Source organism: Lacerta agilis, chromosome 10 (genome assembly GCF_009819535.1).
Source record: "Lacerta agilis isolate rLacAgi1 chromosome 10, rLacAgi1.pri, whole genome shotgun sequence".
Taxonomy (NCBI): Eukaryota; Metazoa; Chordata; class Lepidosauria; order Squamata; family Lacertidae; genus Lacerta; species Lacerta agilis.
This window is the reverse complement of record NC_046321.1, coordinates 4,933,074-4,947,098: the sequence shown is the minus strand read 5'-3', so window position 1 is coordinate 4,947,098 and position 14,025 is coordinate 4,933,074. Positions and strand designations below refer to the sequence as shown.

Genomic DNA, 14,025 nt, shown 5'->3' with positions numbered 1-14,025 from the left:
CTCTGGTCCCTGGAGGAACGTTGCCTTTTCCAAATGGAGGAGGAGGAAATCCGCTACTGTGCTCTTAGAGATTCAGCCGCAATCACGCCAGCTTCCCAAGGGGCTTCTGCGAGATTCCACATAGCTGGACTGTGCTTGGAAATGACGAGGTTTCTTCTTCTCTTTAATTCTGTTTTTCAGGGAGAAAAGGGAGCACCTGGAAGCCAGGGCGGCAAAGGAGAACAGGTCAGCTTCCTTGCACGAGTATATGCGCATATGCGTGCGTGTGCGACAATTGGGGCTTGCGGCAAAATGTTGCACTACTACGGAATGCTGCGTTTCAGGTTTCCAAATGCTCCGTTCAATTCCTTGCCCCCACCCCCCATTTCCTAGTGGATCTCCTTGTCAAACGAATAGTAACAAGAGAAGCTGACTCAAACCACTGGCCCATTGTCTCCACTGAGACCAGCAGCCCCTTTCCAGAGTTTCAGTCATCTGATGGGCCATGCGTTCCCCACCCCTGCATTGAGAAGGAAGAAGAAATGGGGAGGGCTGTTGCACTATTGGACAGGGAGAACTGGCACAGCTTGGAGAGGCTTTGGCCAAGAGGAGCAAAGTCGAGGGACGGGCTCTGATCTCAGCATTTGTGCAGGGGGGGCACATGGAACGGGGCTGTGCGAAATCTTTGCTGTGCAATGGAAAGCATGCAAACATCAGGATCTGAGCCTTAGGGTACAGTGAGCTCTCTGCCTCTCTCTCTCTCAGGGGTGGAGTCACTCCGTAGCATGCATGGGCAACATCACTACGTACAACGCTTACGTCATTACGTTCGATGCATGCGTAGCGATGCTGCGCATGCGTGCTATGGAGCAGAGGTGAGCCAGGGAAGGGCGTCAGCGGCCCAAGAGAAGCCCGCCCCTCCCCTCCGCCCGCAGCCCAAGCAGGAAGGGACGAAGCAAAGCGCCAAGCGGCGTCCACTCAGAGCTTTGCTTCGTTCCTTCCCGCTCGGGCTGCGGGCGGAGGGGAGAGGCGGGGCTTGGCCCGCAGCTCGCCTCCGCCTGCAGTCCACGCAACAAAGCGCGCACCGACGGCTAACTTGCTTGCCGCGTGCTTTGCTATTTCCGGCTCGGGCGGAGGCGAGGGGCAGACGAGCAGGTTTCCGAGCCCCGCTGCCGAGCATGGGTTTTTACTGGGTGTCTGCGGGGCTGGCTTGGGTGTCATGCTGGGGGGGCACCCAGAGTGTCACCCCCTCCAGGGTGGAACATGGGGTGCACCGCCCCCTTCGTCCCCCTTCCTACGCCATTGTTCTCTCTCTCTCTCTCTTACAGGGGGAACCAGGAGAGCCAGGAGAGCCAGGGGAGAAGGTAAGCAACAAAGGTCATAGAATCATAAAGTTGGAAGAGACCCAAGGGTCATCTTCATCATCATCATCATCATCATCATTATTACAGTTGTACCTCGTGTTCCATTCGCTGCGGGATGTGAACGGCACAGGTTACGAACGCGCCAAACCCGGAAGTACCGGAACGGGTTACTTCCGGGTTTGGCGGTTCGCGCATGCGCAGATGCGTCAAATGACATCATGCGCAGAAGCGCCGAATCGCGTCACACACATGCGCAGACGCGGCACTCGGGATGCGGACTGCTCAGGATGCGAACGGGGCTCCGGAACGGATCCCGTCCGCATCTAGAGGTACCACTGTAATTGAGTTTATATACCTGTATATTTGGATGTCTCAGGGCGGTTCACAGAATAAAATTGAAATATAAAACCACAAAGTACCTAATCAAAATAAAAACATCAGCCCAATAACCCCCTGCAATGCAGGAATCTCCGCTAAAGCATCCATGATAGATGGCCATCCAACCTCTGCTTAAAAACCTCCAAGGAAGGAGAGACCAGGTATCCTTACTGGCTGGGAGATCTTTGATGGAGCTTCCAGTTCCTCCCAGTTCCTCCCAGTAGCAATGGATGCCCCAGTTCAGGGCCCAAAACTAGACCTTACATAAAGTTGCAGGCAACTGTCGCTGGACAGCTTGACCTCAGGAAGCCCAGGCATGGCTAATGCACACAGCACATACTTAGATGTTGTAGTATTCTGACGCCCACTTGCCCCTCAGCGTGTCCCGCTGCTGGTGTCCCGGGCGCCCGAATTACTCTCTTTTGTCTTGGCCCAGCCCTCCAGCTGAGTCAAGACAGACCTTTTCGCTGCCACCACCCTCTGGAATTTGGAAACCCAGCTGAAGCCACAGAGCAGAACGCGAGGGCCGCTCCACCTGCGCACCGGCTTACAGCCTTCCCAGGCTCAAACAGAGCCACAAATGATTATCCCTTTACAGTAACGCGCCAAGCGGCAGACCTGGATTTAGCCAAGCAAACATAGGAATGAACAGAAAACCAGAACAAAAGTTCTTTTAAACATTTTATTCAAGAAGGAAATTGCAAAAATGACAAGGATGGATATTAATAAGAAAAAAATTAAATATTTGGGGGTAAATATCATAAAAAATATTGCTAGGATTCCAGATGTAAATTACAAAGAAGCATGGAGGAAGATCAAGAAGGATATAAAATCATGGAAAAATAAGAATTTATCTATTCTAGGTAGGATTAGAGCAGTTAAAATGTTTCTGGTACCGAAATTATTATATTTATTTCAAGTAATTGCACTACCCATTAGGAAAATATGGTTCAAAACATGGAATAAGGTATTTAAAAATTGGATTTTTGGAAGCAAAAGAGTTAGAACCCCAGACATAGTAAATTACTCACCGCAAGAAGAGATGGGATGGGGAATACCAAACTTAGAATTTTATTACGAAACATTTCAACTAAAAAATTTAATAGACATTGGATATAAGGATAGGACTAAATGGATTAGGCTGGAAAATGAAATAAATGAAGGAATAGGAAGAGAGGGGATATTTATTAGAGATATTAACTTGGCTTGTAAGAAGACAATAGGACCAAGAAAATCTGCGCTAGGAATCTGGAAGAAATGGAATACGAAATGGATGCCAACTCTCTCAAGATGGATGCCGTTAAAATACTTGCTGGAGAGTCAGGGGGAACCGGGCTGGTGGAGGAGATTGGAGGATCGGGGATTTGTTATATTGGGGAATATGTATGATGATGAAGGGAGTTTAATTAAAAAAAATGTTTTTTTGGAAAAAATAGGAAAACAATATTGGTTGAAAGTGGAAGGACTTTATGATTTGATAAAAACAGAAAGAGCGGAGGAGATGAGGAGGACGGAGATGAAAGTGGATTTGGTGTTGAACAGAAGACAAACAACAGAGAAGGGGATAGCGGGGATGTTGTACGGATTCATGGTGAGGGATAAAGAAAGAATGATAAGAATAATACAGAGTAAATGGGAGCACGAGGGTGTTATTCATCAAAGTGTAGTCCAAGAATTAATGAAGAATATAAATAATATTAAAATAGAAAAGTTTAAAGAATTAAGTAGAAAATTTTTATTAAAATGGTATAGAACTCCGGCACAAATGGCGTATATAGTGAAAGGGTTTAGTCCCAAATGTTGGCATTGCGGTCAGGAAAAAGGATTTTATTCCCACATGTGGTGGGAATGCAGTCTGGTTAAGGAATATTGGCAAAAGATTACAAAGGTAATTTCTGGATTATTTCAAATAAATATAGAAGTGAATAGGGATTTACTATTTTCGGGAATACTGGGAAATAACAAAGTAAAAAGTAATATGCAAGAGCTGTATAAGATTATGATTCTAGCCGGAATGGCAGTTATTGCACTGGGATGGAAAGAAAAGGCTAAATGGGAAATGGGAAAATGGAATGATTATGTTTTTGAATACGTACAATCTGAAATATTTGCACAGATAGCGGCAGAGGATAGTTGGGAAAATAAATGCCAAAGAATTACAAATAAATGGGCATTTTATAGGAATTGGATAGAAAGGGGTGAAGCCAACCCAAATATACAAGCTCGAATGAACAGACTGTGTACATGGATAAAGATCTGAAGAACGAAGGTCTGTCCAGAGGGGAGGGTGGGAGGGGAGGGGGAGGGGGGAAAAGAAAAAGAAAAAGAAAAAGAAAAGGTCTATTGGAGATGCTTGAGAGTGCTACCTTGTTTAGTGGCTGTTTTAAATGACGCATTCGAAATGTATTAATTGTATTCTGAACTTTGTGCATATCTTATTGTACGATGATTCTTTTTTCTGTAAATCAGCTGCAGATTTTTGTTAAGAGGTATTTATATCTTCTGAATAAATAGTTCTTTAAAAAAAAAAAAATTTATTCAAAAGTTACTAAAAGCACACAGAGTATATTCCCAACACAAGTTACATGCAAGAAAAACAAAAACATTCTTACTAGACTAGCCTACAAGACTTTCTCTAATTCCCTCTCCATTAATTGGCAAGGACTGATACTTAGCTGCATTTGCATCAGAAAGGCTGGCAATTCTTCAGGCGGCCAGCTGACAAAAGGCCGCCATCCTAAGATCCTCTTAGGTCCCCATCTCTCTGCTGTTCCGAGACGCCACAGCAGTCTAAGTCAGGTGTGAATGAGCTCTCTCGCATTTCCAAGCCTGGGGCAGATAAGGAATTCCCCCCACGTGGACTTCCGATAATCCACAAATGAGAATTAAGTTCTTAATCCCATTAGCCAATCAGCGCCTCTTGGTCATCACTCTCACCTGCCAAGGATGAAAGGCAGCTGCAACCCCTTTTGATGTGTACCTCCCTAGTTTTCCCATCAGCTTGATAAACACCAGCTGGCCCGCTCTAGTTCTTATCAGGAGCCAGGATGTCTCCTTGTAGCTGAGATCTTCACACCCCCAGCAATCTCCCGGTCGTAAAACTCTTCAAGGACATCCCTTTTACATTCCTAAGCAGGGCAACTTTTGGGTCAGTTTCTCATAACACACTACCCATGATTCTCTTATTCCCAAAAGCCCTTGCTTCAGAACCAAGGATTTTTGGTCTAGCACTACAGTTGTGGTTGCAATAAAAACCTTCCTAGATCAGAGCAGAGGCACTACAGTTTGAATACACCCCCCTAAGCCTGCGTCAGTTATTGCCCAAACCTATCCAGGGTGTTTCATGGCATCAAGAGGACTAGAAACTTACCTTTTGCTCTTGTCTCTACCAGGGTGCCAGAGGCGAAGAAGGAGAAATTGGTCAAAAGGTAAAGGAATGGCTTTGCTGGGATCAGGGGCCACCCAGAACAAGCAACTCGTCTTCCATTTGCAGAGTTATTTGCAATTTGAGTCTCTCGTTGCATGTCTTCTCCTCTCCACCCACCTCCCCTCGCCGTTGACCACATGTTTAATTAGGCTTCAAAACCCCATTAGGACTTAGCGAGACCCCATCTTGGTTTGGTTCCCAGATCAAGCCCAGGAGTGTCAGTTGCCACAGATTGTTGGCATGATGTGAACCTGTGTATTATGCTGTGTGGCCACGATTCACTTCTCATTTATTTACTCTGTTTTCTAAAGGGAGAGCCAGGGATTGGTTTCCGGGGACCTGTTGGCCAGGCTGGACCTCCTGGGCACAAGGTACGTTTGGCAACTTTCCTGCTCCATCTCCATATTGAGACTTCATTTATTTCTGTGTACAGCCATGTTGCGTTCCAAAAGCAACATGGAGAATTGGTCTCTCTGAGAAAATACCGGTAACCACTCACATGAGGTTTTGTCCTGCAAGACCTCTGAGCATGTGAGAAGAGTGGGCAAAAGTGAGATCCCGCCTCTCCAGCTCAGGTCGTTTTATTAACCAAGAGAATTGCAACACAGATTCGAAAGAACCAATCACATCTACACACACACACACACATCAGTTGTAGGAACCAATCAGATTACTTCCAGCACACCTCAAGAAGTCTTCACGTGGTTGAGATCAGGTAACAAAGACTTCCATGAGGATCCCGGGAAACCCACCACATTCCTGCACATCAAAGGATAGGATAGATAGCCAGAAACAGGACATTGCAGGAAGGGAAGAGAAAAGCCGTAAACAGCAGAGAGAGAGAGAGACTAACATCCTGGTGGTGTTTACCTTTGCTAGCAATCTCCTCTCTAGGGTTAGGAATCAAAGAGCCTAGGATTAACACCAAGGTACCATTTGGTTTAGCAGAGACTCTTGCTCTCATGGTAAACGTGACTTGCCAGCCTTTAGGGAGACTGGGCAAAGAGTGCAGAGCCTATAGGAAGACACACAGCCTTGTGGGATTTTATCAGAAACTCATGCTTATGAATCAGGCCCAGTAATGATATGATTCATGTTACATAATTCCTCAATCATAATCCCCAAGTGACTGCCACACAGCCAACTATGTGGGAATGTTTAGGAGTGTGGATGAGTATATATTATTTTATATATATCATCCCAGCTTGTGTGAGCAAGCTCCAAACTTAGCAGAGTCACATTCCCTTTTAAAACACAGCAGAAAACGGTTGCATAGGCTTGCTAAAAGCCTCTATAAGAAATATATATTCCTGGTATATTCCCCTTGTTCCCTCTTAAAAGCAAAGACACAATACAGCACTGATTATTAGATATAATAGTGTTTACTTACAGTCATCCGTGAGTCACAGTACAGGCTAAAAGAGGCAGACAAACTTAGATAAATCTATTTACATGTGGTGAAGCTGCTTCCATAGGGGAAAGGCTTCACCCCTGCTTCTCTCAGCTGCAAGCTGAGAGAGAGCATCCTGCTTGTTCAAACGACGAGGCAAAATGGGGATTCTTCTTTGGGTTCTTGTTCCCAGGTAAGACCACACCTACTTCTGGTTCCTGTAACTCTGTCCAGGTAAACAGGAAGTTAAGCCTGGAGGACTGAGTTACCTTCATGTCCACTCTAGCAGTGTTGGGTTTGGCTGCTCTGTGTTTACATCCCACAAACTAGTCCTTTACAGAGGACAGGAGTGGAGAATATTTAACCTTCCAGGTGCTGCTGAACTCTTATTCCCAGAATCCTCAGACGGCATAGCCCATGGTCCGGGACAAAGGGAGCTATAGTCCAACGTCCAGAGAGCTACAGGTTTTCCCCTCTTTATAGAGGAGAAACAGACTGGCCTGAAGTAGACCATCAGGGTAGAAAGTGGAACTGGCCTCCCTTCCAGTTGAGGGAGCTGAAGGCTACAAAGAGATGAAAATGTACCAGGAGGACCACAAAACCCAAAGGGCCACCTCTCCCCATACAAGCCAGCTCTGACCCTGCAGTCTTCGTCAGAAGACCTTCCCTGAGGAAGGTGTGAAAGTTGATCACATGAGAACAAGCCTTTTCGATGGTGGCCCCACTGTGGAATGCTCTCCTTGGGGAGACCCGTCTGGGGCCATCCTTAGGTGCCAGGCTAAGGCCTTTTTGTTTGCCTAGGCCATTGGTTCATTAATGTTGCCTCCTACGGTGGTCAGCTGTCAAGGCTGGAGTCAGATGCAGGTCAGCATGAAAAAGCAGAGTCAGTTGTCAGCAAAGTTAACTCAAGGAAACAGCATACAACTTGGCAACGCTTCCGGTGGGTCTTCCCCCTGTAGGGCAGTTGCTAGGACAGAAGGTCCCTGCCTTCCACCCCTTCTAAGACTCCACCTCTCCTGGATGTTTCCCAAGCAGTCTCAAACTGCATCTGTGCACCTCTGACCTCCGTTCAGCTCTTCTCATTACTCTGCACGTTCTTGGAGACCAAGAAGGAGCTTGTTACAGCAGGAGAGGCAGACTCTTTGAATTCTCCAGCAGCCTTGTGACCCCCCTCTGCACTGCTTCAGCCTCAGAGTCTGAACTGCTCCCTTTCACAGGTTCCTCCTGCTCACTAACCCCTGTTGCCCCTTCAGCTTCCAATGCCACCTCCTCCCAATCTTCTCCCTCTGTGTCCCACCACCAATCCCTAGGCTCTGAGCCTTCCTCCTCTGGGGTTTCCCTTGAGGGTTCCCTGGCTCGTTGCTGCCACCACTCCTCTTCATCCAGCCAGTCCCTGGCATCTTCTAGGAGGGGTGTGTAGGACTTGCCCTTGGGTGAACATGCTAGGTGCTTTGCATTGCCCACTGCTATAAAAGAAATATCTAGGTTAGCTCAGTTGCTTAGAGTGTGGTGCTGTGATAATGCCAAGGTTGCAGGTTCTATCGGACAACTGCATATTCTTGCATTGCAGGGGGTTGGACCAGATGATGCTCGGGATCCATTCCAAATCTACAATTCTATGATTCTAGGTCCAAATGGCTATTTACTTGTTGTATTTCACCTTGTCAAGTCGCTTTGAGGCTTATCGTTGTACAAGGCAACTGATAAATCACCACAGTCATACTATAAAAACATGTGCTCGTCTTGTGACGGGACGATATGGTGTCTTCTCGCTAGGGTGAGCCCGGAGTCCCGGGCCCTCCAGGGGCACAAGGCATCCAGGGTATCCGTGGAAACCCCGGGACCCCCGGGTCGCAGGGGGAGAGAGGCGCCCCAGGCCCACCTGGAATTCCGGGGCAAAAGGTAGGTGATCAACAGCTGAGTGTAGCGACAGCCCAGTGGCCAAGGCGATTCAGGGAACTGTCTCAAACACAGGGAACAGAGGTGGATTATGGAAGCGCCTTTCAGCTTTCCAATGCTGCATCATAAGCTGCTGAAATGGACCCACTGGAACTCTTGAAATGAACAATCAAAACTAAGCGCCACAACGCTCTGCCTTTTAATATCCTCTCCATCAGAATTGCCGTATAAATCAAGCCTCGGCTGCTCCTGAGAGCATTGGGAGAGCCCTGCTAGAGCAGAGCAAAGGCCCAGCTAGTCCAACAGGCAGTTTCTGGGTCAGCGTTCTTAACTTCGCAGCACGACAAGCTTTATAGAGCCATTATTATTTGATCATCGTGAGCATTACTGTATTTATTAGATTTCTAGGCAGCCAAAATTGGAAGCCAGGTTTTCCAGACATGCCTCTGCTTCTGGTTCAAGGGTAATAATAATAATAATAATAATAATAATAATAATAATAATAATTTATTATTCGTACCGTGCCCATCTGGCTGGGTTTCCCTAGCCACTCTGGGCGGCTTCCACCAGAGATTAAAATACATGAAAATATCACACATGTGCCCCATGATAAGGCTACTCCTCAGTCTAACACAGTGGTTCCTGAAGTGGGTGGTAGCACCCCTTGGGGGGGGGTCAGTGAGATTACCTGGGGGGCACTAAGAGGCAAGGGAGTGCCAGGGGATGTTGGAGGTGTGCATGGCAATCAGGCTTCGAAAATCCATTTTGTTGAAGTAGTTTCAGTTGGGTTTCGAATAAATGTGCGACTAATTGTTAATGCTTCGGGTTTCGACGTGTTATACTCATTCAGTGGATTGTGCATACCACCATTCTGAGTAATGCTTTCTATAACTTAGGTTAGGGGGCACCAGGGATGAGTTTATGGAACCAAGCGGGAGGCGGCCCGAAAATGTTTGGGAATGGCTGGACTGTGACACATATTGCTGTTGGCGGCACCCGTCTGTCTCAAGAGACAATGGAGGAGAGCAGTTTTGGGGGTGAAGCCAAACTGTTGGAGAAGCACAGCACCTGCTGTGGCTGTAGAGACCGATACAGGAAAGACATGTTTTGTTGCAGCTGGGGCCGAGGAAGGCGCCGGGCTGTGCTGCTGCAGATGCACCAGGGTATTTCTTCTCTCTGCGCTCCTCCCAGTGGTCATTCCTCCTCTGGTCACTGCTGCGAATGGACAACCTGATTGTCTGTCTCTAGGCACTGCGGTCGTCTGCAAGGGATTCCCACATGGCAGGGTTGATGTTGTCAGCCTTTGTGTCATGTTTGCGGATATCTTCGTAGCACAGTGGCAGTGCCGGATTACCAAACAGGCGGAGGTGGCACCAGTCTATGGGCCTCACAACTTTTTCTGGCCTTGCGACAACCGCTCAAAGTAATACTGATTTGATCTTGTGGGTTGGTAAAATTAAAAATGTATTAGGAGATCATTTGTGAGCACACCCACACACACACCCAAGATTTTGACTGCCTAGGGGCCTCCACAGGGTTTAATTTGGCACTGCAGAGTGGGTCTGCCAACAGGCCGGCTGCTTGAAGCCAGTTCCCCATAGGGTTCATCCTTGGAGATCCTCCCATCTTCCATTCTGTGGACGTGGCCAAGCTAGCATGGAAGTTGTGACTCTCAACGCATACATATCGCAACAAAAGCTCTTAATCACTTCATATGCATTGGTTTCTAAGGTGCCCTGGACTTGTCGTCAGGTTTTCTGCAAAGGCTCGGTTGCAATGCTCACTTTTGGGTGGGGGAGTAGGTCCTCCTGTCCTCGGTGGCTAGGACTGAGTCACGTCAAAGTCACCGCTCTGGGATTCACCAGAACGCTGCGATTACCTTCCCAGCCCCTGTCCTCCGTCCAGACTTCCCCCTTTAAAACGCAGGGAGCTCAGACATCTGCAATCCCTCCTGCAAATGCTTGTGTCACCGTGACCTGGACTGGTTGTCCAAAGTGCTCAAAGGACATCACTTGTATGAGTAGACACCTAATGGACTGTTTCACGGTGACACAGGCAGGATAATCGCCGGCCTGTTTTCAAGCTTGGTAGCCGTTTGGGTATTTTTTTTTTGTTCTTCAATAGTCTTATTTTCTCTGAAAACGTTTTTCTCTTTAGGGGGAACATGGCAAGAGAGGCAGGAATGGTTCGGCTGGACCAATAGGACCCCCCGGACACCCAGGAAAAGAGGTGCTCAAAAAGTCTCACCTTTACCTTGGAAATGAGAGTGGAACCAGGGGGGTGGCCTTTGGTAATCTTTGATAATATGTTGCCCTGAGCAAGGCCAAAATTTGGAGCCCCCTAATTGATCTTCTCAATTATGGATCCTCTCAATTTTGTGCCCTCCCCCCAAGCTTGACGTCCTGGGGGGGGGACACCACCTGCACCCCACCCTAAATCCTTGTAGAAGAGTCAAGGTCCATAGCTCGGAGACAGGGCACTTGCTTTCCTGCAGAAGGTTCCAGGTTCAATCCCTGGCATTTCTCGGTAGGGCTGGGAATGTCCCCTCTGAACCCTGGAGATCTGCTGCCACTGGACGAAGACCACCGATGGGGACCCTGCGGCCCTCCAGATGCTGCTGGACTACAACTCCCATCATCTCTGTCTGCTGGCCATAGTGACTGTGGCTGATGGGTGTTGGAGTCCAGCAACATCCTCAAGGCCACACGTTCCTCATTCTGATACTGACGGGCCAGTTGTCTTGAGGCAGGAGAAGGCCTTTGTGCCCAGATGGTCTCTCAGAGGAAACTCCTAGTACTTCGTGGCGCAACTGGGGAGGAAAATTCAGCCCATGGCTCCGAGCCTCATTGTTGGCAGAGCGTTTGTGGGTTGTTGTGGGGATAAAAACAGAGAAGAACTGCTGCCTTGAACTCCATGGAGGGGAAAGGTGGTAAATAAATGTCGGAAATAAACAAACAAACTCTCTGCGTATATGGATGTCTAGTTAAGCCCCATTGCATTACAAATACGAACAGAGTTCCTTGTCTTGATAAGGACATTTTTTCATCTATTTCCAACCCCCCCCCCTTGCTTCTCAGGGGATGCCTGGTGTCCCTGGGATCAAAGGCAGCAAGGTGAGTAATAATAATAATAATTTGTAATAATTTATTATTTGTACCCCACCCATCTGGCTGGGCTTCCCCAGCCACCCTGGGCGCTTCCAACAAATGTTAAAATACATTACAGTCCAGGATATCCATACAGCTGGGGGGGTGTAAAGGGGCTATTGGTTTGTTTCTGTTCTTCTTTTTATTGCAACCCCCTGGTTTCTGTTTGTTTTCCAGGGTGAGGCCGGGCTTGGCAGACTGGGTCCAAGGGGACCGCGGGGGCTTCCTGGGCCTCAGGTAGGATACCCTGGTGGTTCCATCACTAGTGGTTCTTTTCACAGAAGTTTCTGCTTTGATTATAAAGTTAAAGGTAAAGGACCCCTGACCGTTAAGTCCGGTTGCAGATGACTCTGCGGTTGCGGCACTCATCTCGCTTTACAGGCTGAGGGATCCGGCGTTAGTCCGCAGACAGTTTTTCCGGGTTATGTGGCCAGCATGACAAAGCTGCTTCTGGCGAACCAGAGCAGCGCACGGAAACGGCGTTTACCTTCCCGCCGGAGCGGTACCTATTTATCTACTTGCACTTTGACATGCTTTCGAACTGCTAGGTGGTAGGTTCCACCGAGATTTGAACTCGGATCGCTGGATTCAGAGTCCAAAGTGCTAACCATTACACCATGGAACCTTACACCTTGCTGTGATAGCCATCTTCAAATATAGAATAGAATAGAACAACTATTTATTGTCATTGTCCCCTTGTGGGAAACAACGAAATTCCTCAGTTGCTATATTAACTCAAATAAGGCACTCCACATAATTTAAAAAATACTGATAAACACAACACAACACAACACAACACAACACAACACAATCTGAAGTGTTGTTACATGGAAGATGGAGCAAGCCTGTTTTCTGCTGCTCCGGAAGGGAGAACGAGAACCAATGGGATTCAAAATTAAAAGAAAGGAGATTCCGACTAAACATCAGGAAGAACTTTCTGGAAAAGTGCAGTGTGTGTGTCTGTGGTCAGAACCACAACATACATTTAAATCACATCTGATGCTCATTTAAAGCAAATGAGTTCTCCCAGAGAATCCTGGGATTAAGAGTACTTGGTATGGTAGCTCTATGAGTAAGAAACTACAATTCCCATCCTGCGGTTTAAATTGGGTGTGCTTTAAAAATATTCTATACAGTAGTAAGCGCTGTTTGACAGTGGAACAGACTCCCTCAGAAAGTGGTGGACCCTTCCCCATTGGAGGTTTTTAAACTGAGTTTGGATGACCATCTGTCAGGGATTCTTTTACTGTGATTCCTTCATTGCCGGGTGGGGGTGGGGGGGTGTCATTCTATTACAGTTTAATTACCTTTTGTCTATTATCTTGCATATTTTTAACTATCTGTGTTTTACCTGTGTTTTAATTTTTCTGAGCTGCCTTGAGTCCTGGTTCTGGGGGAAATAATGATGATGATGATGATAACTCTAATCAAAGTGGGGACGCGGTGGCACTGTGGTCTAAACCACTGAGCCCCTTGGGTTTGCCGATCAGAAGGTCAGCGGTTCGAATCCCCGCGACGGGGTGAGCTCCCATTGCTCGGTCCCTGCTCCTGCCAACCTAGCAGTTTGAAAGCACATCAAAGTGCAAGTAGATAAATAGGTACCACTCCGGCGGGAAGGTAAACGGCGTTTCTGTGCGCTGCTCTGGTTTCGCCAGAAGCGGCTTAGTCATGCTGGCCACATGACCCGGACAAACTGTCTGCGGACAAACTGTCTGCTGGCCACATGACCCGGAAGCTGTACGCCAGTTCCCTCGGCCAATAAAGCGAGATGAGCGCCGCGACCCCAGAGTCGGACATGACTGGACCTAATGGTCAAGGGTCCCTTTTTATCATAGCAAGCCTCAGTGTTTTCTTGTCCAGGCGAAACATAACCCAGCTACCTCAAGCCTTCCTTATAATTTAGCCCTGAACTTCACTGAAATATGCATGAAGAACTAAGCTCCCCCCCCCACCCCATGTCTTTGTTCAGAGTCTTGGCTGCTAAGCAGTCGACACAAAGCCAGGTGAAAGTATCTGAAACGTACAAGCAAACATCTGGCTCTCTCTTGACACTTAGCTTGTAAATGGCACAGTAAAGGCTAATGGGTAAAAGACAGGTGCGCCCAAATGAATTCTAGGCAGAGTTTATGGCTGGATCAATGCACCTAAGGGGCAAAGTTACAGGTGTGTGGAAATTGCAGGACTGGAATGTGGATTTTGCATACCTTGTTGGTCTGCCCTGGTCGGAGGAGGTTTCCATTGTGTGGTTTCAGTTCTTGCCTGGAAGGAAGCTCATTGCAGAGAAGAAGCAACCAGTAAGGACAGGTGTGGTGTTGCCTTGTAGGAAGGATGGGCAACCTGTGGGCCTTAGTCTAATTTCAGGTGGGGGCAGCCCAGAGGGAGAGAGCCTGGGGACGGCCAAAACAGATGAAGCAGTGGAACAAGGAGGGCTCAGGTGATGGC

General features: G+C 47.6%; 1 protein-coding gene and 1 non-coding gene across 2 annotated transcripts; one reads left to right on the top strand and one right to left on the bottom strand.

Annotated features, from left to right (window-relative positions):
* Positions 1 to 768: 768 nt before the first annotated feature.
* LOC117054086 (acetylcholinesterase collagenic tail peptide-like) lies at positions 769 to 13,567 on the top strand. Its single transcript, XM_033162544.1, has 9 exons — positions 769 to 819; positions 1,308 to 1,343; positions 5,114 to 5,149; positions 5,460 to 5,519; positions 8,315 to 8,440; positions 10,595 to 10,666; positions 11,515 to 11,550; positions 11,761 to 11,820; positions 13,553 to 13,567. The coding sequence occupies exons 1-9, from the start codon at positions 769 to 771 to the stop codon at positions 13,565 to 13,567; spliced, it is 492 nt and encodes a 163-aa protein (XP_033018435.1).
* On the bottom strand, positions 12,137 to 12,208 carry TRNAQ-CUG. Its single transcript has one exon. It is a non-coding gene; the product is annotated as a tRNA-Gln (tRNA).
* Positions 13,568 to 14,025: the final 458 nt, after the last annotated feature.

Bases quoted from the DNA above. Each gene is read 5' to 3' on its own strand.
- LOC117054086 (XM_033162544.1), top strand. From the start codon at position 769: ATGGGCAACATCACTACGTACAACGCTTACGTCATTACGTTCGATGCA. The intron at 5,150-5,459 runs GTAAAGGAATGG...TGTTTTCTAAAG, and splicing joins AAGGAGAAATTGGTCAAAAG to GGAGAGCCAGGGATTGGTTT. The intron at 10,667-11,514 runs GTGCTCAAAAAG...CTTGCTTCTCAG, and splicing joins CCGGACACCCAGGAAAAGAG to GGGATGCCTGGTGTCCCTGG.